The 21,594-nt window shown below is 40.9% G+C and overlaps 1 protein-coding gene across 6 annotated transcripts in view; it reads right to left on the reverse strand.

The window, feature by feature from the left end:
* Positions 1 to 21,594, reverse strand: part of whrna (whirlin a) — a 214,512-nt gene that overhangs the window by 22,901 nt on the left and 170,017 nt on the right. For 3 of the 6 annotated variants that reach the window (XM_043720018.1, XM_043720015.1, XM_043720017.1), the window contains 3 exons: positions 20,109 to 20,180; positions 11,266 to 11,848; positions 5,421 to 5,617 (listed from right to left, as the gene is read on the reverse strand). In XM_043720018.1, coding sequence (XP_043575953.1) covers positions 5,421 to 5,617; positions 11,266 to 11,848; positions 20,109 to 20,180 — 852 coding nt within the window. The remainder of the gene's footprint in view (positions 1 to 5,420; positions 5,618 to 11,265; positions 11,849 to 20,108; positions 20,181 to 21,594) is intronic. The other 3 variants (XM_043720016.1, XM_043720020.1, XM_043720019.1) reach the window with 2 other exon arrangements.

Consider the following 21,594-nt stretch of genomic DNA (forward strand, 5'->3'; position numbering starts at 1 on the left):
CTTTGGGGCCTTGGAGAGAAGTGAGGGGGGAGGTGTGGGCGCAAGTGTTGCACCTCCTGCGGTTGCAAGGGTAGGTGCCGGGAGTGGAGGTTGGGTTGGTGGGGGGTGTGGACCTGATAAGGGTCCCCAAGACAACACACCACTGTTTAATATAGCCTACCTATCATTTACCATATTGCAATCTATTCACTGTACTGTAATCCAGCACTTCAAGTAACTTCAAATTACTTTCCTTTATATCAAACTTTAACTATTAAGGCATCATTAGCATTATACTTTTTAGGCTTTTTGGGCAGTTAGCCTGAATTTTATTAAATTTAGATTTTTTACACTTCATTGAAATGTCACAATATATCTTGGATTTTATGCTTCATATTCCATCATCAAAAGCCATGTTTTTGACTTTTGAATGTTCAAATATACATTGCTGTCAATTAGCTTGTCATGCCCAAGTTAAGAATGTTAGTAAACAGTAACTGTTCTCCTATTCAGGCAGGGCACATGACTAGGCACAAGGCTTTCTCAGAAGTCTATACAAGGACACAAATTAATGTTGGTTATTCTTGTGCACGTTTATTGTCAGATTGGATTGCAGAGTTCCCACGATGAAGGGAGTTTATAACAGGCCCTCTTCTCATCAACATTCATCTTCTACTGCTGCTGTCAAATGCTTGGAGAAGGTTGACAAAACACAATCTTTTCAATTGAATCTAATTCCACCCTAATGTGGGAGAGTGAGTGAGTGAATAAAATGACAATACTTTGTGCAAAGTTCTGTGGAAGCCAAATCTGGAGAATGGAAGTTAATTCTTCAGAGTTAGAGCAGTGTTGATGTCACCTGTGGATACTAAGACTTCAGAATCCATACAAACCCTTATTCGATACAATTACTGACCAGATTTAAGAAAATGCAGCTCCCATTATTGTCAACAACTAACACAGCAATTGCTGAAGGAGCTCAGCAGGTCTGGCAGCATCTGTAGAGCAGGAAACAAAGTAAACATTTCGAGTTTGGTGACCCTTTGTCCGAACTGGAAATAGTTGGGAAAGGATGGTATTTATGCTGAAAGTAGGGTGGGCATCGATGAGAGTACATGGAGACAGAGCCCAGATAGGTACACACAGAGATTGTTGTGATGATAAGCTGAGTGAGAGACAAATGCTGGGTAGTGTGTTAATAAGAAGTGTAAATGGTTGAAAATGGGTTGGCTGTGCTGGGAGCAGCCCATAGAAAACAGGATCTAGTGTTGTGTGGGGATGGTAACACACCGAGGATGGGGGAATGGGTACTTACATTCTGAAACTGTTAAACTCAATGTTGGGTCCTGAAGGCTGGAAGGTGAGGTGCTGTTCCTTGCATTGAGCCTCACTGGAGCACTGCAGCAGGCTTGAGACAGAAATGTTGTCATGGGAACATGGTGGTGTGTTGAAGTGGCAGGCAATCAAAAGCTTAGGGCCATTATTACAGACAGAATGTGGGTGTTCGGCAAATCAGTCACCCAGTCTTCATTTTGTTTCTCCAGTGGAGAGGAGACTACATTATGAGCAGCGAATACAGTACACTAGACTGAGTGAAGTGCAGCTAAATCACTGCTTCACATGGAGGGTGTGAGTGGGGCCATTGGATGTTGAGGATGGAGGAAGTAAACGGGCAGGAGTTACACATTCTGTGATTGTAGGGAAAGGTACCATGGGTGTGTGGAGATGTTGGGATTGGTGAAGGAGAGGGCCAGGGTGTCCTGGAGGGAATAGTCCTTGTGGCAGGCTGACAAGGAAGGGCAGTATGTATCTGGTGGTGGCATCCTGTTGGAGGTGTGGAAATAGTAGCTTATGATCCTTTGCACACAAGCCTGGTGGCTGGTGGCTGGAAAGTGACGACCAGGAGGATCCTATCGGTTTGGTGGGAGGAGATGCAAAGAGTGAGAGTGGAAGTGTGGAAAATGGGTCGGATACGTCTGAAGTGGGGAATCTCTATCTGAGGAATAAAGTGGATGTTTCTGAGATACCCCTGTGGGCTGAACTTGAAATGGTAACTCTGCTTTCTCTCCACAGATGCTGCCAAACCCGCTGAGTTTCTACAATACTTTCTGTTTTTGTTTCAGATTTCCAGCTTTGCTGCTTTTAGTTGCTAATCTGTTATGGTCAGTTGATGTAAATGTTATGTTCTAACAAACTGAAACACGATCTTCTCACTCCAGATAACTCTCTCTTTTCTTTCTAAAGCAGTGTTGGGGTTCAGTTCCAAGAACAAAACTTGTGCTTTGCCATTTCACCTCAGTGTGTATTATTCAGTTTTACAGGCAAGGACAAATAAGAATTGAGATATGAAGAACAGGTTTTGTTGGATTGTGACCAAGTCCACAAACTTGGGCCTAACCTCCAATTCTTAACTCAATGACATTTGAGGTTAGCCAACTACATTTAACTAATTCTGGACAGATCGGTTACCAAATCAATGGCGTTCTTCACCTTGAAGGTTAAACCATTCCCGAGACAAATTCACTGATTTATTGAGGAACAAATTATTTTCTTTTTATTACAGCACTCCTTTGCTAGCTCATTGCAGTTTGTGAAACATTATAATGGGCAATTTTAATTTCAGAAGCTCAAGGCAATTCAATATACTAACCACATAAAAAGATGCACCTAAAGAAAAATGGGGAGAAAAATCAATGTGAATAGAGGAATCTATTTTCTGTTGCCCCAGGGAATCGTCTAATGATGCTTTATCGCTATATTCAGTGCACCGAGGTCAAATAAATAGATACCTCCTCAGTCATACACACAACAACAAGAAGCACAACTTCTTCCACCTTCCTGAAACCATATACACATTGAACACTGCAGCTGCTTACCTACCTAACTGTTTTGCAAGTGTTGTATGTATAATGCATTCATCTCACAACTAAGTGTCGCCAAATTACCTCATAAGCACTTGAATGCTTAATGTATTCATCTCTTCACAATTTTAGTGCAGTCATTAACACATTTGAAATAAATGAATCTATGCTTTTGCTAAAAGAGCAGATGTGTTAAATGTTTCTATGTTCCACAGCGTAATATCAGCGTGGTCATGCTCAGTAAAGGCGTTTCATATTTAACAGGGATCAGGCCCATATGGAAACTTTTGAAAATGCATGTTTTAAAATGGATAACTGGTAAACTTTAAAATGGCTGTCATGATTCAGATGACTTTCATTTGTTCAAAACAGGTCACCTGAAACCTTCTAGAAAGTTCCAAATTGAATCTTACTGACAGGGGCCTCCCCTTGAATGGACACACCCAGATGGAATCTGTCTGTGGAACTTACATTTGTTAATATCTGGAGTTTAATCCAACACAAAGCCAGACTTCATGACTCTTAATTAGCACCCTAGCAATGGGGACAGGGCAGGAACAAACTCACCTTAAGTAACTGTGAAGAACTCTTCATTATCTCCACCGTTAAGCAATGGCTTTCAGTTAAGATCTTCTGAGTAGACAAAGCCAGTATTGATCATGTGATTGAAATTGGCTGGTTATAATTACTTTTGATGTCGGGACCAGAAAGGACAGTTGGCGAGACAGTTGAAGGCTGCAAGAATTTCAGCAGCAACAAAGCTGAACCATCTTTCTACTTATAAAAACAAAGGCAAGAAAGTCTTTATAAAGTCTCTCAGCCTCATTCCAGAGTTTAGGTCTATCTGTAAAGAAATTGGACCCCTTTATACAAAAGCCACAAATATATAAATTCATGATCTGCATTTTTTTCTTCATTTGGGGGATGTGGGCATCGCCTGGCTGGCCAGCATTTATTGCCCGGCCATAGTTTCTCTTGAGAAGGTGGTGATGAGCTGCCTTCTTGAACTGTTGCTGTCCACCTATTGTAGATTGACCCACAATGCCTTTAGTGAGGGAACTCCAGGATTTTGACCCAGCAACGGTGAAGGAATGGAGATATATGTCCAAGTCAGGATGGTGGGTAGCTGGGAGGGGAACTTGAAGATGGTAGTGTTCCCATCTATCTGCTGCCCCTGTCCTTCTGGATAGAAGTGGTTGTGGGTTTGGAAGGTGCTGTCTGAGAATGCTTGGATAATTTATTCATAAATTTCTTAATGCTGGACATCAATTTCTTCAAAGGAATCCTACAGAAATCTTCTAGCTATCAGAAGTCATCTAAACTACAATTCAAGACTAGAAACATCTTTTCTTTAGCAGAGTTTTTAACTTAAGTAAATTAAATACATGGACCATAATCTATTCTTTTGTGTTGACCCTTGTAGCATACACTATATTCTTTAACCTTATCTTTCTTGAATGTATAGTAAGTGACTGACATGGTATTTGGATTTCTTCGGTGAGTGTGTGAATAAATAATCCTCTTTATCTAAATCCATGAAACTGCTGCTATTGTTTAAATTGACCATATAGTCTTAGGAGCATGAAACACGTATTTCTACCTTCCTATACAACTGCTGATTGCAAACAGTATAGAAAAGGAATTGTGGCTTTCTGTTCATTGCCTCTCCCTAGTTACCAAGAGGATGTCCCTCTGTTAAAGTTACAGGAATTACAACTGAGAGATATTGCAGTGTGAGGTCTTACACAAATGTATATATTCCTATTTTTATAATAAATATAAACAAAAACTGCTTGAAATACTTAGCAGACCTGGCAATACCGAATCAGAATTAAAATGTCAAGTTGATTGTGACACTTTCATAGAATAGAATCCCTAAAGTGTGGAATCAGGCCCTTCGGCCCAACAAGGCAAAGTGAGGACTGCAGATGTTGGAAACCAGAGTTTAGATCAGAGTGGTGCTGGAAAAGCACAGCAGGTCACGCAACATCTGAGGAGCAGGAAAATCGATGTTTCGGACAAAAGCCCTTCATCAGGAATAGAGGCAGAAGTCCACACCAACCCTCTGAAGAGTAACCCACCCAGATCCATTCCCCCTAGCCTATATTTACCCCTGACTAATACTGTACACCTAACCTACACATCCCTGAAGACTATGGGACAATTTAAGCATGGCCAATTCACCTAAACCAGCACATCTTTGGACTGTGGGAGGAAAGCCACACAGACATGGGAGAATGTGCAAACCTCACACAGACTGTCACCCGAGGCTCGAATCGAACCCGGGTCCCTGGTGCTGTGAGGTAGCAGTGCTAACCACTGAGTCACTGTGCCGCCCACTGCTTCAGACTTCTGTTCAAAAGAGGATTCTTTGTCAATTCAAAGTATTAACTATTTTGTCTCTGCACTGATGCTGCTAGATCTGCTGAGTATTTCTCCACTTTGTGTTTTTATTTTAGATTTTCAGCATCTGTGATATTTTCCATTTTTGTGTTGTTGCTCATCTCTCTGTACTTTTTTCAAGAAGTAGATCGATGATTCTTCCATTCAGGAATAAATAAGCATTTGAAGCTCACTTACTGGCTTTAAAATGGCCTCTGGTTTGGATTCATTCCCCGACGTTTCCTTGGTGACTTTTCCCTTCGCAGGTACGGGACTGCTGTCTTTGCTGTTGCCACCCATTTCACCAACATCAACCCCACTGTCCTCGCTGAGAGTCTGCCCACTGTCAGATAGCTGGGAAAGGGCAGCAGCTGGTGGGAACAGTGGCATAGTTTCTGTTATTGATAGAAAATAGATTCTGCTCAATCCCTAATCACATAAGTAAAAGATTTGAACAGTATGTCGACCCCTAAACATCAATACTAATGGGCGTATATTCTTTCTCTGCACTGCTTTGGCCTTGGGAGTACATTAATGCAGAGAAACAGGATGACTTATCTTGAAATTGGCTCAGCATTAGTAACTTCATTTTGTGGTATGCACTGATCTTTTTAATTTCAGCTTTGCTTTCGTTCTTTCACGATCAACGGAGGAAAATGTAGCTAACTAATGGGTAGTATTGTACCTTTATTTAAGAACGGCTACAAGGGAACTGCAGACCAGTGAGTCTGATGTCAGTGGTGGGTAAGTTGTTGAAGGGGACTCTGAGAGATAGGATTCACATGCATTTGGAAAGACAAGGACTGAGTAGAGATAGTCAAGATGGCTTTGTCATGGGAAACTGTGTCTCACGAACTTGATCAAAGCTACTTGAGGATGTGACAAAGAAGATAGATGAGGGCAGAGTGATAGACGTTGTTTACATGGTCTTTTGTAAGGCCTTTGACAAGGTTCCGCATGGTAGATTGGTTAGTTAAGTTAGATCACATGGGATTCAGGGAGAGCTTGCCAATTGGATACAGAATCAGCTTGATGGTAGGAGACAGAAGATGATGATTGTGGGGGGTTGTTTTTCAGACTGGAGACCTGTGACGAGCGATGTTCTGCAAGGCTCGGTGCTTGGTCCATTGGTGTTTGTCGTTTATGTAAACTATTTGGATGAGAATATAGGGAGCATAATTAATAAGTTTGTGGATGACACCAAACTTAGTGGAGAAGGTTATCTCAGATTACAAAGGGATCTTGATCAATTGGGCCAACAGGGTGAGGAGTGGCAGGTGGAGTTTAATTTAGATAAATGCGAAGTATTGCATTTTGATAAGACACACAGGGGTAGGGCTTAAGCAGTTAATGGTAGGACCCTACTAGAAAGATTGTCAAACAAAGAGACGTAGGGGTTCAGGCACATAGTTCCTTGAAAGTTGCATCACAGGTAGACAGGGTGGTTAAGAAGATATTTGCATGCTTGCCTTCATTGCTCAGATCATTAAGTATAGGAATTGAGAAGTCATGTTATGGTTATACAGGATGTTGGTGATTCTAGATCAGTGGTGCTGGAAGAGCACAGCAATTCAGGCAGCATCCGAGGACAGGCAAAATCGACGTTTCGGGCAAAAGCCCTTCATCAGGAATAAAGGCAGAGAGCCTGAAGCATGGAGAGATAAGCTAGAGGATGTTGGTGAGGCCACCTTTGGAGTACTGTGTACTGTTCTGATCGCCCTGCTATAGGAAGCACATTATTAATTAGAAAGGGTGAATAAAAGATTTAAAAGGATGTTACTGGAACTGGAAGATTTGAGTAATAAGGAGATGCTGTGCCGAACGTGATGCCAGGTGAAACAAAACCCTTCTGCCTGCCCTTGGTCCATATCCCTCCATTCCTTGCATATTCACTTCTGCCTCCACTATCATCTCTTGCATTACAGACTCCTACCATTCTGTGTGTAAAATACCTGCCCCTCATGTCTCCTTTGAACTTTCCCCCTCTCAGCTTAAATACATGCCCCTGAGTATTAGACATCTGAATCTGGACAAAACATTCTGACTGTCAAGCCTATCTATGTGTCTTATAATCCTTTCGACTTCTACCAAGTCTTCCCTCAATTCCGCTGCTCAAGAGAAAACAACCTGAGTTTTTCTAACCTCTCCTTATAGCTCATACCCTCTAATCCAGGCAGGATCCTGGTAAACCTCTTCTATACCCTCTTCAAAGCTTCCACATCCTTCCTGTAATGTTGTGACCAGAAGTGAATGCAATACTCTAAGTGTGGCCTAACTAAAGTCTTAAAAACTGCAACATGACATCATGACTCTTGTACTCAGTTCCCTGACCAATAAAGGCAAGCAGGCCATACACCTTCTTTACCCAGTAAACAGAGGCTGCGGCCTTTTTCACTGGAGCGTGTGGGATTGAGGGGTGACTTTATCGAGGTTTATAAAATCATGAAAGGCATAGGTAAGGTGAATAGCAAAAGTGTTTTCCCTAGGGTAGGGGAATTCAAAACTACAGGACATAATTTTAAGGTGAAAGGAGAAAGATTTAAAAGGGACCTGAGGGACAACATTTTTACACAGAGGGTGGCTCGATATCGAATGAACTATCAGAGGAAGTGGTAGATGCAGTTATAGTTACAACATTTAAAAGACATTTGGACAGATACATGAATATGAAAGGTTCAGAAAGATATAGGCTAAACGTAGGAAAATGGGATTAGTTTAGTTTGGGAAACTTGGTCGGCATGGACAAGTTGGACCAAGGGTCTCTTTCTGCGCTGTATGACTCTATGTGTTCATGGAATCACTCAGTATAATTCAAGAGACAATATTATGGAGTACTGGACCAAGATTGAGCCCCCGCATAATGAAAGGCAAACTACAAGAATAATTCCCAGCTCCATCTCACCGATATCTCCCTTCATCTCCACAATAAACTATCATATGACACGTTTGACATCCAGTACTGGATGACCTGGAATACCCTCCAGTTGAACATCTGGAACACTGAAGCCATTGCTTTTGGTACCTGCCACAGTTTCCCATCTCTGGTGACTGATTCAATCCTGTCGCTGGCAACTGGGTCTGATTGAACCATACTCGACACAGCCTCATTGCTGTATTTGATCCTGAGAGGGGCTTCCGACCACCTCTGCTATTGACCAACTCCACCTTTGACTCAGTTGATCAGCTGCTGAAACCTCATACATTACCTCCAGAATTGACCACCCTAATGCACTCCATGCTGGCCTTCCACTGTCCATCCACTGCAATCTTGAGGATACTCTCAAAACTGCTGTCTATAGAGTCATAGAGATGTACAGCATGGAAACAGACTCTTGTCCAACTCGTTCATACTGACCACATATCCTAAATTAATCCAGTCCCAAATGCCAGCATTTGGCCCATATTCCTCTAAACTCTTCTTATTCAAATACCCAACCAGATGCCTTTTAAATTTTGTAATTGTACTAGCCTCCACCACTTCCTCTGGCAGCTCATTCCATACATGCACCACCCTCTGTGTGAAAACTTTACCCCTTAGGTCTCTTTTATATCTTTCCCTTCTCGCCCTAAACCTATGCCCCCTTGTTATCGACTCACCCACCCTAGAGAAAAGACCTTGTCTATTTACCCTGTCCATGCCCCTCATGATTTTATAAACTTCTATAAGGTCACCCCTCAGCCGCCAATGCTCGAGAGAAAACAGCTCCAATCTATTCAGCTTCTCCCTATAGCTCAAACCTTCAACCCTGGAAACACCCTTGTAACTCTTTTCTGAACCCTTTTAAGTTTCACCCCATTCACCCATCACTTTGGAGTTCACTGACCATACCTGCTCCCAGTTAATTTAAAAATTCTCCTCCTAGTTTTCTAGTTCATCCCTGGCCATGCCCCTTTCCATCTCTTTAATTCCCGTCAACTCACTATTCTCCAAGATGTCTATGTTCCTCTAATTCTGGCTTCTTAAATATCCCCAATTTTATTTATTCCATCACTGATGGATGTGTTTACATTTGCATAAGCCTGATGCTCCTGAGTTCCCTCCTAAAACCTCTCCATCTCTCTATTTCTCCTTCCTCCATAAAATCTAGCTCTTTCATCAGGCTTTTGGTCAGCTTGAATATTGCCTTATGAGATTTGTCTTATAGCACTCCCGTGAATTGGCTTGGGATGTTTTATTAAGTTAAAAAACCTCATCAAGTCAGATGGGCTCAAGGAGCTTACCCTGTTCGTTTTACATTATCCAGTTTAATAGATTGGGGAAGGCAAGAGGGTGTCAAGTTTAAACTGTTCATGAGTCATAGCGTCATACAGTCATAGAGATGTACAGCATAGAAATAGACCTCTCGGTCCAACTCGTCCATGCCGAGCAGATATCCTAAATTAATCTAATCCCATTTGCCAACATTTGGCCCATATCCCCCTAAATCCTCCCTATTTATAAACCCATCCAGAAGCCTTTTAAATGCTTTAATTGCACCAGCCTCCACCACTTCCTCTGGCAGCTCATTCCATACATGCATCACCCTCTCTGTGAAAAAGTTGTCCCTTAGGCCCCTTTTAAAACTTTCCCTTCTCACCTTAAACTTATGCCCTCTAGTTTTGGACTCCCCCACAGTGGGGAAAAGACTTTGGTATTCACCCTATTCATATCTTTCATGATTTTATAACCCTCTGTAAGGTTACGCCTCAGTTTCTAAGGCTCCAGGGAATACTGCCCCAGCTTATTCAACCTTTTCCTGTAGCTCAAACCCTCAAACCCTGCAACATCCTCGTCAATCATTTCTGAACTCTTTCAAGTTTTACAACATCCTTCCTGTAGCAGGAAGACCAGAATCAAACACAGTATTCCAAAAGTGGCTTAACCAATGATCTTCCAATTTCTATACTCAATGCACTGAGAATAAAGGTAAGCATACTAAAAGCCTTCTTCATTATCCAGTCGACCCGAGACTCCATTTTCAAGGAGCTATGAACCTGCATTCCAAGGTCTCTTTGTTCAACAAAACTCCCCAGGCCCTTAGCATTGAGTGGATAAGTTCTGTCCTGATTTGCCTTTCCAAAATGCAACACCTCACATTTATCTAAATTAAACTCCATCTGCCACTCCTCAACCCATCTGATCAAGGTTCCATTGTACTTTGAGGTAACCTTCTTTGATGTCCGTTATACCTCCAATTTTGGTGTCATATGCAAACTTAGTAACCATACCTCTTATGTTCACATCCATATCATTTATATAAATGATGCAAAACAGTGGACCCAGCACTGATCCTTGTGGCACAACATGGGTCACAGGCCTCCAGTCTGAAAAGCAGTAACTGAGTGCTAGATGGCTTATCTTTTTTTCAGAGTAATGTCTCTCTCAAGTGCATAGGCAGCTGGAGCAGTAGATGTTGAGTCTTTGCACCTATCTGAGAAGAAGTTGGACCTATTCTTGACTTGGGCAGAGATGACAGAAGATAAGTGATCTTCTTTTATAATGAGGTTACAGCATAATTTTTCAGAACATTTTTTCCCTCAGGAATGAGAAGTTGGGGAAGAAAGAAGTTTTTAGTCAGAATGGTCGTTTGCGGCAGGCTTGATCGACAGACTAGCATTTCCCTGCCAGTCCATTTCATATATTTGTAAGCAGTGATGAATATTTATATATTCTAACTTTTTTCTCAATTATACTTAACCAGAAGAAGCCATCTAACTTTGCATGAAACAACTTAGATAGAAATTGTATTTATGATACAGTAAAACAACAAATAGTCCATTATTTCCACTGCAAAAATGGATCCCCCAGTTCAGAGTGCACAAAACCTTGAACCTAATTACAGAAACAGCCATTCAAGAGATGGTTGAGAGGTATAATCTGAGAGTCAAAATCTCTGCTCAGATTCTCTGAGAGTGTCAGACAAACTTGACACCCACTTTACTTATATTCAATTTAACTGATATGTGTCCATAACTTAACTTGCCTGAAATCACCATGGATGAATTCCTATTAAAAGCTGATTGTCAACTGGTAAACATGATGCTGTCTTTAAATGGCACTTACCTCGAGATTGTGGTAATGTCCTAACTTCATTGACATCAGGTTCACCATTTGGCTGATGCACTTCTACCATTACAAAGTGCTGGTTGGCTGCTGCTAACTGTGAGTGTGGCTTCTCTGTTGACCCTGGTGGAAGAGGGGCTGGAACATATGGTGGTGGGTTTGGAAGAGATGGTGATACACTCTCCGAGGTATTAGACAGCAATTGTGTTGGAGACTTAACTCTGGGAAAGGGTCCGATGATATGCTGGTTGACACGGGAGAGTTGGGCTGTCACCTCGCTGCTCATAGTTTGTATTTTTAAGTTTTTAGTGTGTACTGTACAAAGAGACTCATCTGTCGAAACAACTGAAGCAGAGGCAGAAGCAAGCGAAGAACCGTCACTTGTGGCATCGGTATCGATGATTGTGGTGGTTAGTGAAGGACTGTGAGGTACCGTGAAGAAAAGGCCCGACTGTGATGACTCTGTTGAGTTCCGCTTTGGTCTGTCTCCCATTGTCTTTTGCTGTGAAGACGCGGGACTGGTGGACTCAGTTCGAAGAGGTCTATAGTTTGACACGTTGTCAGTAAAGGGCTGCACATTATCCTAGAAAGCAAACCAGAAATATTTGCAGAAATAATTATTGGGCAAATCTTCTGTGGACATGTGGTCTTCCCAGATTGTGCACTTGGTTCCAGGCAACTGATTGGCACAAAGATTTACATTAACAATTATATAGTAATACTTATAAGAGGTGAGATGTGCTAGGTTACCACTTAAAATGAGCATATCGATGTGTCTGATAAAGTCCCACATAAGAAACTGTTGGGTAAGGTGGAAGCCGACTGAATTGAGGGCAAATTGTTTGAGTGGCAGGAAACACAGTTGGAAAAATGGGTAAGTACTCAAATCGGTAGAATGTAATTAGTGGTATACACAAGGATCTGTGTTGGGGCCTCAATTATTCACAATACTCATCAGCGACTTGCGTAATGGCATAAAAAATCAAAAGCCTAAGTTTGCTGATGGCACAAAATTAGGCAGCATTGTGGACAGTGTTGATGATAGCTTAAAATTACAACAGGATATTGATCGACTAGGTGAATGGGCAAAGCTGCGGCAGATGGATTTAAATCTAAGCAAGCATGAGGTCATCCATTTCAGACCAAAAAATACCCAATCAGGATATTTTTTAGAAGGCACAATGTGAAATACAGTGGCTACCCGATGAGATTCAGGGGTTCAGGAGCAGAACTCTTTAAAATGACACAAGCAGGTGCAGAAAACAGGCAAGAAAGCTAATGGAATGCTGGCCCTCATATCTAAAGAGCTGGAGTATAGAGATGCAGATGTTATGCTCCTGTTAATTAAAACCCTAGTTAGACCCTACTTAGAGTACTGTGAGTTGAGAGTGTGGTGCTAGAGAAGCACAGCAGATCAGGCACCATCCGAGGAGCAGGAGAATTGATGTTTCGGGCATAAGCCTTTCATCAGGAATGAATACTTCTCTTAGAGTACTGTGAGCAGATCTGGGCACCATACCTTAGGAAGCATGTTTTAGCCATGGAGGGAGTTCAATGCAGGTTTACAAGGTTGATACCTGGACTTTAGGGGTTAAGTAAGGAGGAGAGATGAGACAAATAAGGTCTGTATTCTCTAGAATCAGTCTTCAAAATATAAACAGAAAGAGACAGGGTAGATAAACTCTTTTCATTGATTAAAGATTCTAGAACTACAGGGAATAGTCTAAACTTTTCTCCTCAATATTCTTACACATGGTATGTAGAAAAGAGAAAAACATTTTCACAAGTTATATTTTGCAAAGTTACTTATTAGTAATTTAATGACTGATTTTTTTTGTGGTAACCATTGGGATTAGTTTACTCTGTTGATGGATGGGATTGTGGACTTTCAAATACTGTCACTAGAATTCTAACTGGAGCTTCAGTAATACAGTGTGATGGCTTTATTAAGCAGAATAAAGAAAAGAATATACTCTGTTAGGATGACTCGTATAAAGTTTGCCATCTGAACTGACATCTTGTGTTTTTTTTTGATGGGAGCTTATATAAATGAAGAATTCAAAGAGCTTCTATTCAATGATTAATCTTCCTCTTTGTGCAGTATTCAGCCTTTGCAGTGAGACACAAAGTTAGATAATTTGATTGTACCGTTAATTTAGCTGTTAGTGGACAGATAATGCATGTTTCTATGATTGCAATTCATCAATTTATTGAAGATAGTTTTAACATGAAAATCTATGTGAGGTTTATCACTTTGTTCAGTAATAAAGTAATGGTATGCAGTACAAATAGCAACATGGCCAGTTCATTGCATGAATGCAGAACCTCAATAAATGGAAAACTCAATTATTAAAATCTTCCTTGTAAGTGGATTAGTCCAGCTATTATCCTGCAGTGTGCATAGTCTCCTATACAAAGTGAGTGGAATCATTTGGTTTCAAAGAATTTCTATTTCAGGAAATGGTTAATGAATTGGAGTTTATTTCAAGTTTAAAACCTACTCATCATCCCTATTGGTGACCTATCCAATACTCATTCTATGCATTCCCAGAGATTAAGCATTAGTTCAGCCACAAATATCGCTACTTTGACAAAGTTTCTCACACACAAAAAAAGAATTAAATGGTCAACACTTTTGTGATTGATATGATTGAATAGATGTTGCCTCGATTAGTAGGTATATTATTGCTATTCAAAGTGAACAAACATAGCAGATCTGAAGCAATTTTTAAAGAGCTTACCACCTTGGCCTTGACTTCTAATTTAGTTTATTCGAGTTATTTTATCAATTTCTTCATGAATTTAATTGTTTTGTAATAATCATCCCATTTGCACTTTCACTGAAATAAAAACATGCTTTACTTCTTTACAGTTATTCCAATTATTCTTGGCTCCATTCTTTCCAGAGACGTGGTGGTCAATGACATAGCTGGATTACTACCCGGGCCATGAGCTAATTGCCATAGGGTCACCTAGAATAAAGAGGTGACTGCATGGCTCAAAGATGATGTGGGAGATAAAGGTTTGAATTCATTGTGACATTGGCAATAGTACTGAGGAAGGATGGGGCTGTTCTGATGGGAAGGGCTCTACCTGAACTATGCTGTGTCCAACTTCTTTGCAGATTGCATAAGTTGGGCTGTCGATGGGACTTTAAACTGAAGAGCAGAGGAATGGATTCAGTTAAATGGAAAATTATTGGAAAAGTTATGGATGGGAGAGAACTCAGCAGCGGTTACTTTTATAACAAGTAATTGGACAGAGATTACAGAAAAAGTCAGGAATCTAACTGCAAGTACAGCAGATAAGGGGGCAATCAACACAGGACTGAGTGTCTTTTACTTAAAGGAATGCAATATATGAAACAAGGTAAATGAGCTTGTAGCAGATTGAAATTGGCGGATGTGATGTGTGTATCATAGAAACATGGCTGCAAGGGGGATCAGGGCTAGGAAATAAACGTGTGCATAGAATCAAAAGGTTCTGATGGGAGTTATATACAGGTCCCCAGTGGTAGTCAGGAAGTGGGGAAAAATAAATCAGGAGATAGAAAAGACAAGTAAGAAAGGCACAATACAATAATCATGAGGACTTCAATGTGCTGGTGGACTGGGAAAACCAGACTGCTAGTAGATCTCAAGAAAAAGAATTCGAAGAGATTTTGTTTTGGAGCAGCTTGCGGTAAACCTCCTTAGGGAACAGGCGATTCTGAATTTAATGATGCGTAATGAGGCAGACTTGATGAGGGAGCTTAAGGTAAAGGAAGCCCAAGGGGACAATGACCATAATATGATAGAATTCACTGTGCAACTTGAAAAGGATCGAAGAGATTTTGTTTTGGAGCAGCTTGCGGTAAACCTCCTTAGGGAACAGGCGATTCTGAATTTAATGATGCGTAATGAGGCAGACTTGATTAGGGAGCTTAAGGTGAAGGAAGCCCAAGGGAACAATGACCATAATATGATAGAATTCACTGTGCAACTTGAAAAGGACAGATGTAACAGTATTACAACTGGGTAAAGGTAACTGCGAAGACATGAGGGAAGAAGTGACCAGAGTTGATTGGAAGGGGTGCCTATAAGGGAACGTGGGGGAGCAGCTTCTGGGGATAATTCAGGAGCCACAATATAAATTCAGCCCAAGGAAGAACAAACATGCTAAAGGGAGGATAAGGCAACCATGGCTGACAAAGGAAGTCAGGGACAGCATAAAAGCAAAAGGAAAAGCACACAATGTGGTGAAGATTATTATGAAGGCAAAAGATTTGGAAGCCTTTAAAAACCAGCAGACAATATCCACAAAAGCAATAAATGGGGAGAAAATGAAATAGAGGGGTAAGTTAACTAGTAATATAAAAAAAGATTGCAAAGGTTTTTTTCAGATATCTAAAAGGTAAGAGTGGGCATTGGAATGCCAGAAAATGAGGCTGGAGAAGTAGTAATGGGGAATATAGAAATGGTAGAGGTACTGAAGAGGTACTTTGCATCAGTTTTCATATTGGAAGACACCAGCAGAATACCAGAACTTTGAGAGAGTTGGGGACAGAGACTAGGGTAGTGGTCATCATTGAGAATGTGCAGAGGGAAGCTGAAAAATCTGAAGGTGGATAAATCACCTGGACTGTATGGACTACATGCCAGGACGCCGAAGGAGATAGCTGAGGAGATTGTAGAGGCATTGGTGGTAGTCTTTCAGAAATCACTGAAGTCAGGGAGGGTCTCCAGGAACTGGAAAAATGGCTACTGTAACACCACTGTTTACAAAGGAAGCGAGGCAGAAGACAGGAAACTTTAGACTGGTTATCCTGACCTCAGTCATTGGTAAGATTTTAGAGTCCATTGTTGTGGATGAGATTGCAAAGTACTTGGACGCGCATGGTATAATAGTGCTGAATCAGCACAGCTTTGTCAAGGCGAGACCATGCTGACAAATCTGCTAGAATTCTTTGAGGAGGTATCAAGCAAGTTAGATAAAGAAGAGCCAATGGATGTTATTTATTTGGATTTCCAGAAGACCTTTGACAAGGTGCTGCACAGGAGGCTGCTTTATTACTGTCACATGTACCGAGGTAAAGTGAAAAGTGTTGTCTTGTGTGCTTTATAGGCAGATAATACTTTACAAGTGCATCACGGTAACAGAACAGAGTGCAGGATACAGTATTATAGCTGTTCAGACAGTGCAGAGAGAGGACAAAATTAATATTTAAGAGGTCCATTGAAAACTCTGGTAGCAGCGGGGAAGAACTGCTTCTTGAATCTGTTCAGATGTGTATTCAAACTTTTATATCTTATGTCCAACTGAAGAGGGTGGAAGAGCTGGGTAGGAGGGGTCTTTAATCATGTTGGTTGCTTTCCTGAGGCAGTGGTACAAATGAACTCAATGGAAGGCTGTGTTCACAACTCTCCATAGTTTCTTGCAGTCTTGGGAATGGCAGTTGTATCAAGATAGGATGCTTTCTATGGTGCACGTATAAAAACTGGTAATAATTTTTAGACATGCCAATCTTACTGACTGTTGCTCAGCAAGTTGAGAATCCAGTTACAGAAGGTAAAGCAGAGACCTAGGTTCTGGAGTTTGGAGATGAATTTGTTTGGAATTATGGTGTTGAAAGAGGAACTGTTATCATTAGCAGAAGCCTGATGTAGGTATTCTCATTGTCCAGATGTTTCAAGGGTAAGTGTAGGGCCAGGGAGATGGCGTCTGCCATGGATCTGTCGCATCAGTAAGTGAATTGCAAACGATCAAGACAGCTGGGAGGCTGGAGTTGATGCGGGCCATGACCAACCACTCAAAGTATTTTTTAATTAAGGATGTTAGAGCTACCAGGTGGTAATCATGGAGGTACACTACATGACTTTTCTTTGGCACTGGAGTAATGAGATCTAATTGAAACAGGTCAGGACTTTAGGTTGTAGAGGTAGAGGATCATGGGTAGAGGATTAGCTGACTGACAGAGGGCAGAGATAGGGATAAAGGGTCTTTTTCAGGATGGCAGCCAGTCTCTAGCAGAGTCATGTGCCAACAACTATTCACATTATACATTAACAATCTGGACAAATGAACTGAGGGCAGGCTGACCAGGCTACTTCAATTTTGGACAAAATTGGAAAGATTGAAAAACCAGTGTGCAGTCAATTTGATCAATGTTGGATTAGGATAAAACTGCCAGCAAGACACAAGAAGTTTCTGTTTTAAATAAGTAAGAAATAGAGAAAATAAGACTTACATTTATACAAGCTTAGGATATCCTAAAGGACTTTAATGGAATTATGCACTTATAAAGATTATTCACTGCGCTAATGTTACAAAGCTGACAACCAATTTGCACTCAATAAGCTCTCAGTGACGCTGCAGCCACAAAGTAATTTGTTTTTGTAACACTGTTTGCTAACAATTGGTAAGGCAGCATCCAAGGAACAGGAGAATCGACGTTTCGGGCATAAGCCCTTTTCCAGCAACACATTTTCAGCTCTGATCTCCAGCATCTGCAGTCCTCACTTTCTCCCCTAACAATTGGTAAGGACAAATAGAAAGATTTTACTTAACAGTTGTCAAATAGTGCCAGGGAATATTTTGCATCGACCCAAGAATGTTAGTTTAATGCCTTATCCCAGAAGTTATCAATGGTGCATTTTGTAGTTGACAGCTCAGCCTCAAAATAGGGAAAGTTTTCAGAGTTGCAAATGGGGAGGAATTGTGGTCAGAAAGTTGAAATTTTGCAAATGCTATGAACTCCACAGTGTGTGTGCACTTTTCCCCTTTTTCCTGATTGAAAGGTTTGGCTTTCTGTCAGGCAGAAAATACTTCAGAGGAGGTTGCAGCTTGAGACTCAGTAGCAATGCTGCTGCTGCTGCATTCCTGGCAGCATGGGAGCAGGACTATCTTCAGATCTAGCGTGGTGTGTTCACTTTATACACATGCAACTGGGATGTCCAATGTTGCAGAGTCCACAATCCAGTGGTGATGGGGTAATCTGCTTCTGCCTGAGGCTGATCCTGGGGTTCGGAAGAGATAAACAAATTAAGCTTGAGGTTCCTGTACCTGCTGCTCCACAAGCAGTACTGGGAAGGTACTTACCACACAGCAATAATCAACTCTCTTTAGTTGTTGTGGTCTCTGAATTGCAGGAAACCCAGCAGGTAAGGTTGAAGCTATATGTGTGGGGCATTCAGCCAGGAGGTAAAATTGGAGGCATTCAGTTTGCCTGCCCAGACCTCACCAAATCCTCCCCTCACTTTAGTTAAACTAGAAGTCTGAGGATTATATTTGAGTTTGGAATGTTTACAGTTTTCACAGCCAACCAACCTAAATTCTTCCTTTCCGTTTGTTGTTCACATTCTCCTCCACCTCTTTGTGTTTCTTTATATCCCTTTTTTTTAGACAATAAGATCATAAGACATAGGAGTGGAAGCAAGGCCATTTGGCCCATCGAGCCCACTCCACTATTTAATCATGAGTGTTTCAACTCCACTTACTTGCAATCTCTCCGTAGCCCTTAATTCCTTGCCGGATCAAGAATTTATCAATCTCTGCCTTGAAGACATCCAACGTCTGGCCTCCACTGTGCTCCATGGCAATGAATTTCATAGGCCCACCACTCTCTTGCTGAAGACATGTCTCCTCATTTCCGTTCTAAATTGACCCCCTCTAATTTTAAGGCTGTGTCCACGGGTCCTAGTCTCCCTGCCTAACGGAAACTACCTCCCAGCATCCACCCTTTCTAATCCATGCATTTATTGTAAGTTTCTATTCGATCTCCCCTCAACCTTCTAAACTCTAACAAATATAATCCTAGGATCCTCAGCCGATCATCGTATGTTAGGCCTACCATTCCAGGGATCATCCGTGTGAATCTCCACTGGACACACTCCAGTGCCAGTATGTCCTTCCTGAGGTGTGGGGCCCAAAATTGGAGACAGTATTCTAAATGGGGCCTAACTAGAGCTTTATAAAGTCTTAGAAACACGTCGCTGCTTTTATATTCCAACCCTCTTGAGATAAATGATAACATTACATTTGCTTTCTTAATCATGGACTCAACCTGCAAATCAACCTTTAGAGAATCCTGGACTAGCACTCCCAGATTCCTTTGTACTTTGGCTTTATGAATTTTCTCACCATTTAAAAAATAGTCCATGCCTGTATTCTTTTTTTCCAAAGTGCAAGACCTCGCACTTGCTCACATTGAATTTCATCAGCCATTTCCTGGACCACTCTCCTAAACTGTCTAAATCTTTTTAAGCTTCTGAATCACTGTCACTGCGCTATTTTTGTTTCAGCAACTGTATGTCTGAAGGAGACTTAAAAGCATAATGACTGTGAAATGAACTTTAATGGCATTGGGCCAATTTTTTTGATTGAGCAATATAATTTTGTATTTTATTAAAATACCATTGAATGAAACTCACAATGGGCTCAATCTATTTCCTTCCTTGATCTTTTACAGCCTATCCAGTTCCGAAAATTTGGGTTATGACCTTCATTTGTTCAAATAAGTGCAGAATAATGAATATTTTTCAAAATTGTCGAAGAAAAATTATAGATTTAAAATCTACCACAGAACCTAATTATTCTCCAAGACGTTTTGATTAAATGTAACAGTCTCGGAGATAAGCAGGCATTCTGATTGCAAAGTTGTTTTTTTCAGTGTGTTTCAACATTCCTCTTGTTGATATGATCTTACTTTATATAACATAAAATGAGCTGTTTGCAAAAAATACACAATTATGATAAATGTTAATGCCGCTGCAATAAAAATGAACATCACATTCTAGAACTTCAACAAAGAAAAGACGTAATGATACATGGCAGCTGAGTAGTGTAATGTGGAGTAAAATACTCACAAGAGAGATATCTGGCAACTTTCCAGTGTCTCCTTCCAGCTGGTCATTTGTTCTTGCAAGATCTGTGTCATTCTGTGTGCAAGAAAAGTGTCAATTCACTCATTAGACCGTATCCTCTTAAATAGAATAGTGCTTACTCTAGCACAATACAGCCTTGAACTGCAGACTCCTGTGTTAACACACTTCTGTAATTGAACCAATTCAGCATGCACACACTTTAGAGAAAATAAACATTGTTCAAAAATCATGGGAGTATTTTGAACTGTGGTCTCATGGGCAATGCTTCTTACACTGTCCAATGCACATGATGATCAATATTTCTTTCCTTCAAATTCAACAGAAGGAAATACTGGGCAGGGCACGTTCACCTTCATCAAAGTTGCAATTAGTTTCCCCCAAAATGGGGTCTTAATGTTCTGAAGTTTGAAATTTTGGCATCAATATTGTAGCTCTTATCTTTTTAAAGATAATAACTTGGTCTGTATATTTCAGTTACTACTGCCCATCAAAGTGAAAAGGTTTGATGCCAAGTAAAGCAGAACATGACTGTCTTGCTACAAGTTCTTGCCATAATGTGAGACTGTAGTCACAATCAGAAATGTTTGGGACTGGCTGATAGAACCAAACTTACAAACGCTCTAAACAGCACAGACATTGAAAATATTGCACTGAAATTTATTTCTGTATCTTCTGCTCAACTGTCATCTGGCATACTTCTTGCTAAATGCATTGTTTCAGTATGTGGTCCTAGATTGTGCCCACTTACAATCACTTAGACTGTACTTATGGAATTCAACACATTTGCAGTGTTGCTGTAATACCCATTTTCAGTCAATTAAACACACGTTCAATAAAAAACAAGTCATGAGCAACAAGCTGATGAAAGAACATTTTATCAATTCTAAACCCTAATCTCATTTAACCACATCAAGTACTCACTGGAGTACTTCATCTAATTCTTTGAAAAACTGGGTGAGATGTTACCTACCCATTCAGCCAACTTGTCTTTGATCTAAAAAATGCACAATTTTCTGACTTACTCCCTCTCCAAAATTTACAGTCCAAAAATAGTTGAGATGATGAAGTAATGGGAACAATGGGTGAACTTTTCATGAAAGTCTGGCCTAAGACCTAGATTAGGTTTTCCAGACACCAAACCCTCAGATTACAACAGGATCTGGACCAGATGGGCCAATGGGCTGAGAAGTGGCAGATGGAGTTTAATTCAGATAAATGTGAGGTGCTGCATTTTGGGAAAGCAAATCTTAGCAGGACTTATACACTTAATGGTAAGGTCCTAGGGAGTGTTGTTGAACAAAGAGACCTTGGAGTGCAGGTTCATAGCTCCTTGAAAGTGGAGTCGCAGGTAGATAGGATAGTGAAGAAGGTGCTTGGTATGCTTTCCTTTATTGGTCAGAGTATTGAGTACAGGAGTTGGGAGGTCTTGTTGCAGCTGTACAGGACATTGGTTAGGCCACTGTTGGAA

The sequence above is a fragment of the Chiloscyllium plagiosum genome, chromosome 30 (assembly GCF_004010195.1).
Source record: "Chiloscyllium plagiosum isolate BGI_BamShark_2017 chromosome 30, ASM401019v2, whole genome shotgun sequence".
In the NCBI taxonomy this organism is placed as follows: domain Eukaryota; kingdom Metazoa; phylum Chordata; class Chondrichthyes; order Orectolobiformes; family Hemiscylliidae; genus Chiloscyllium; species Chiloscyllium plagiosum.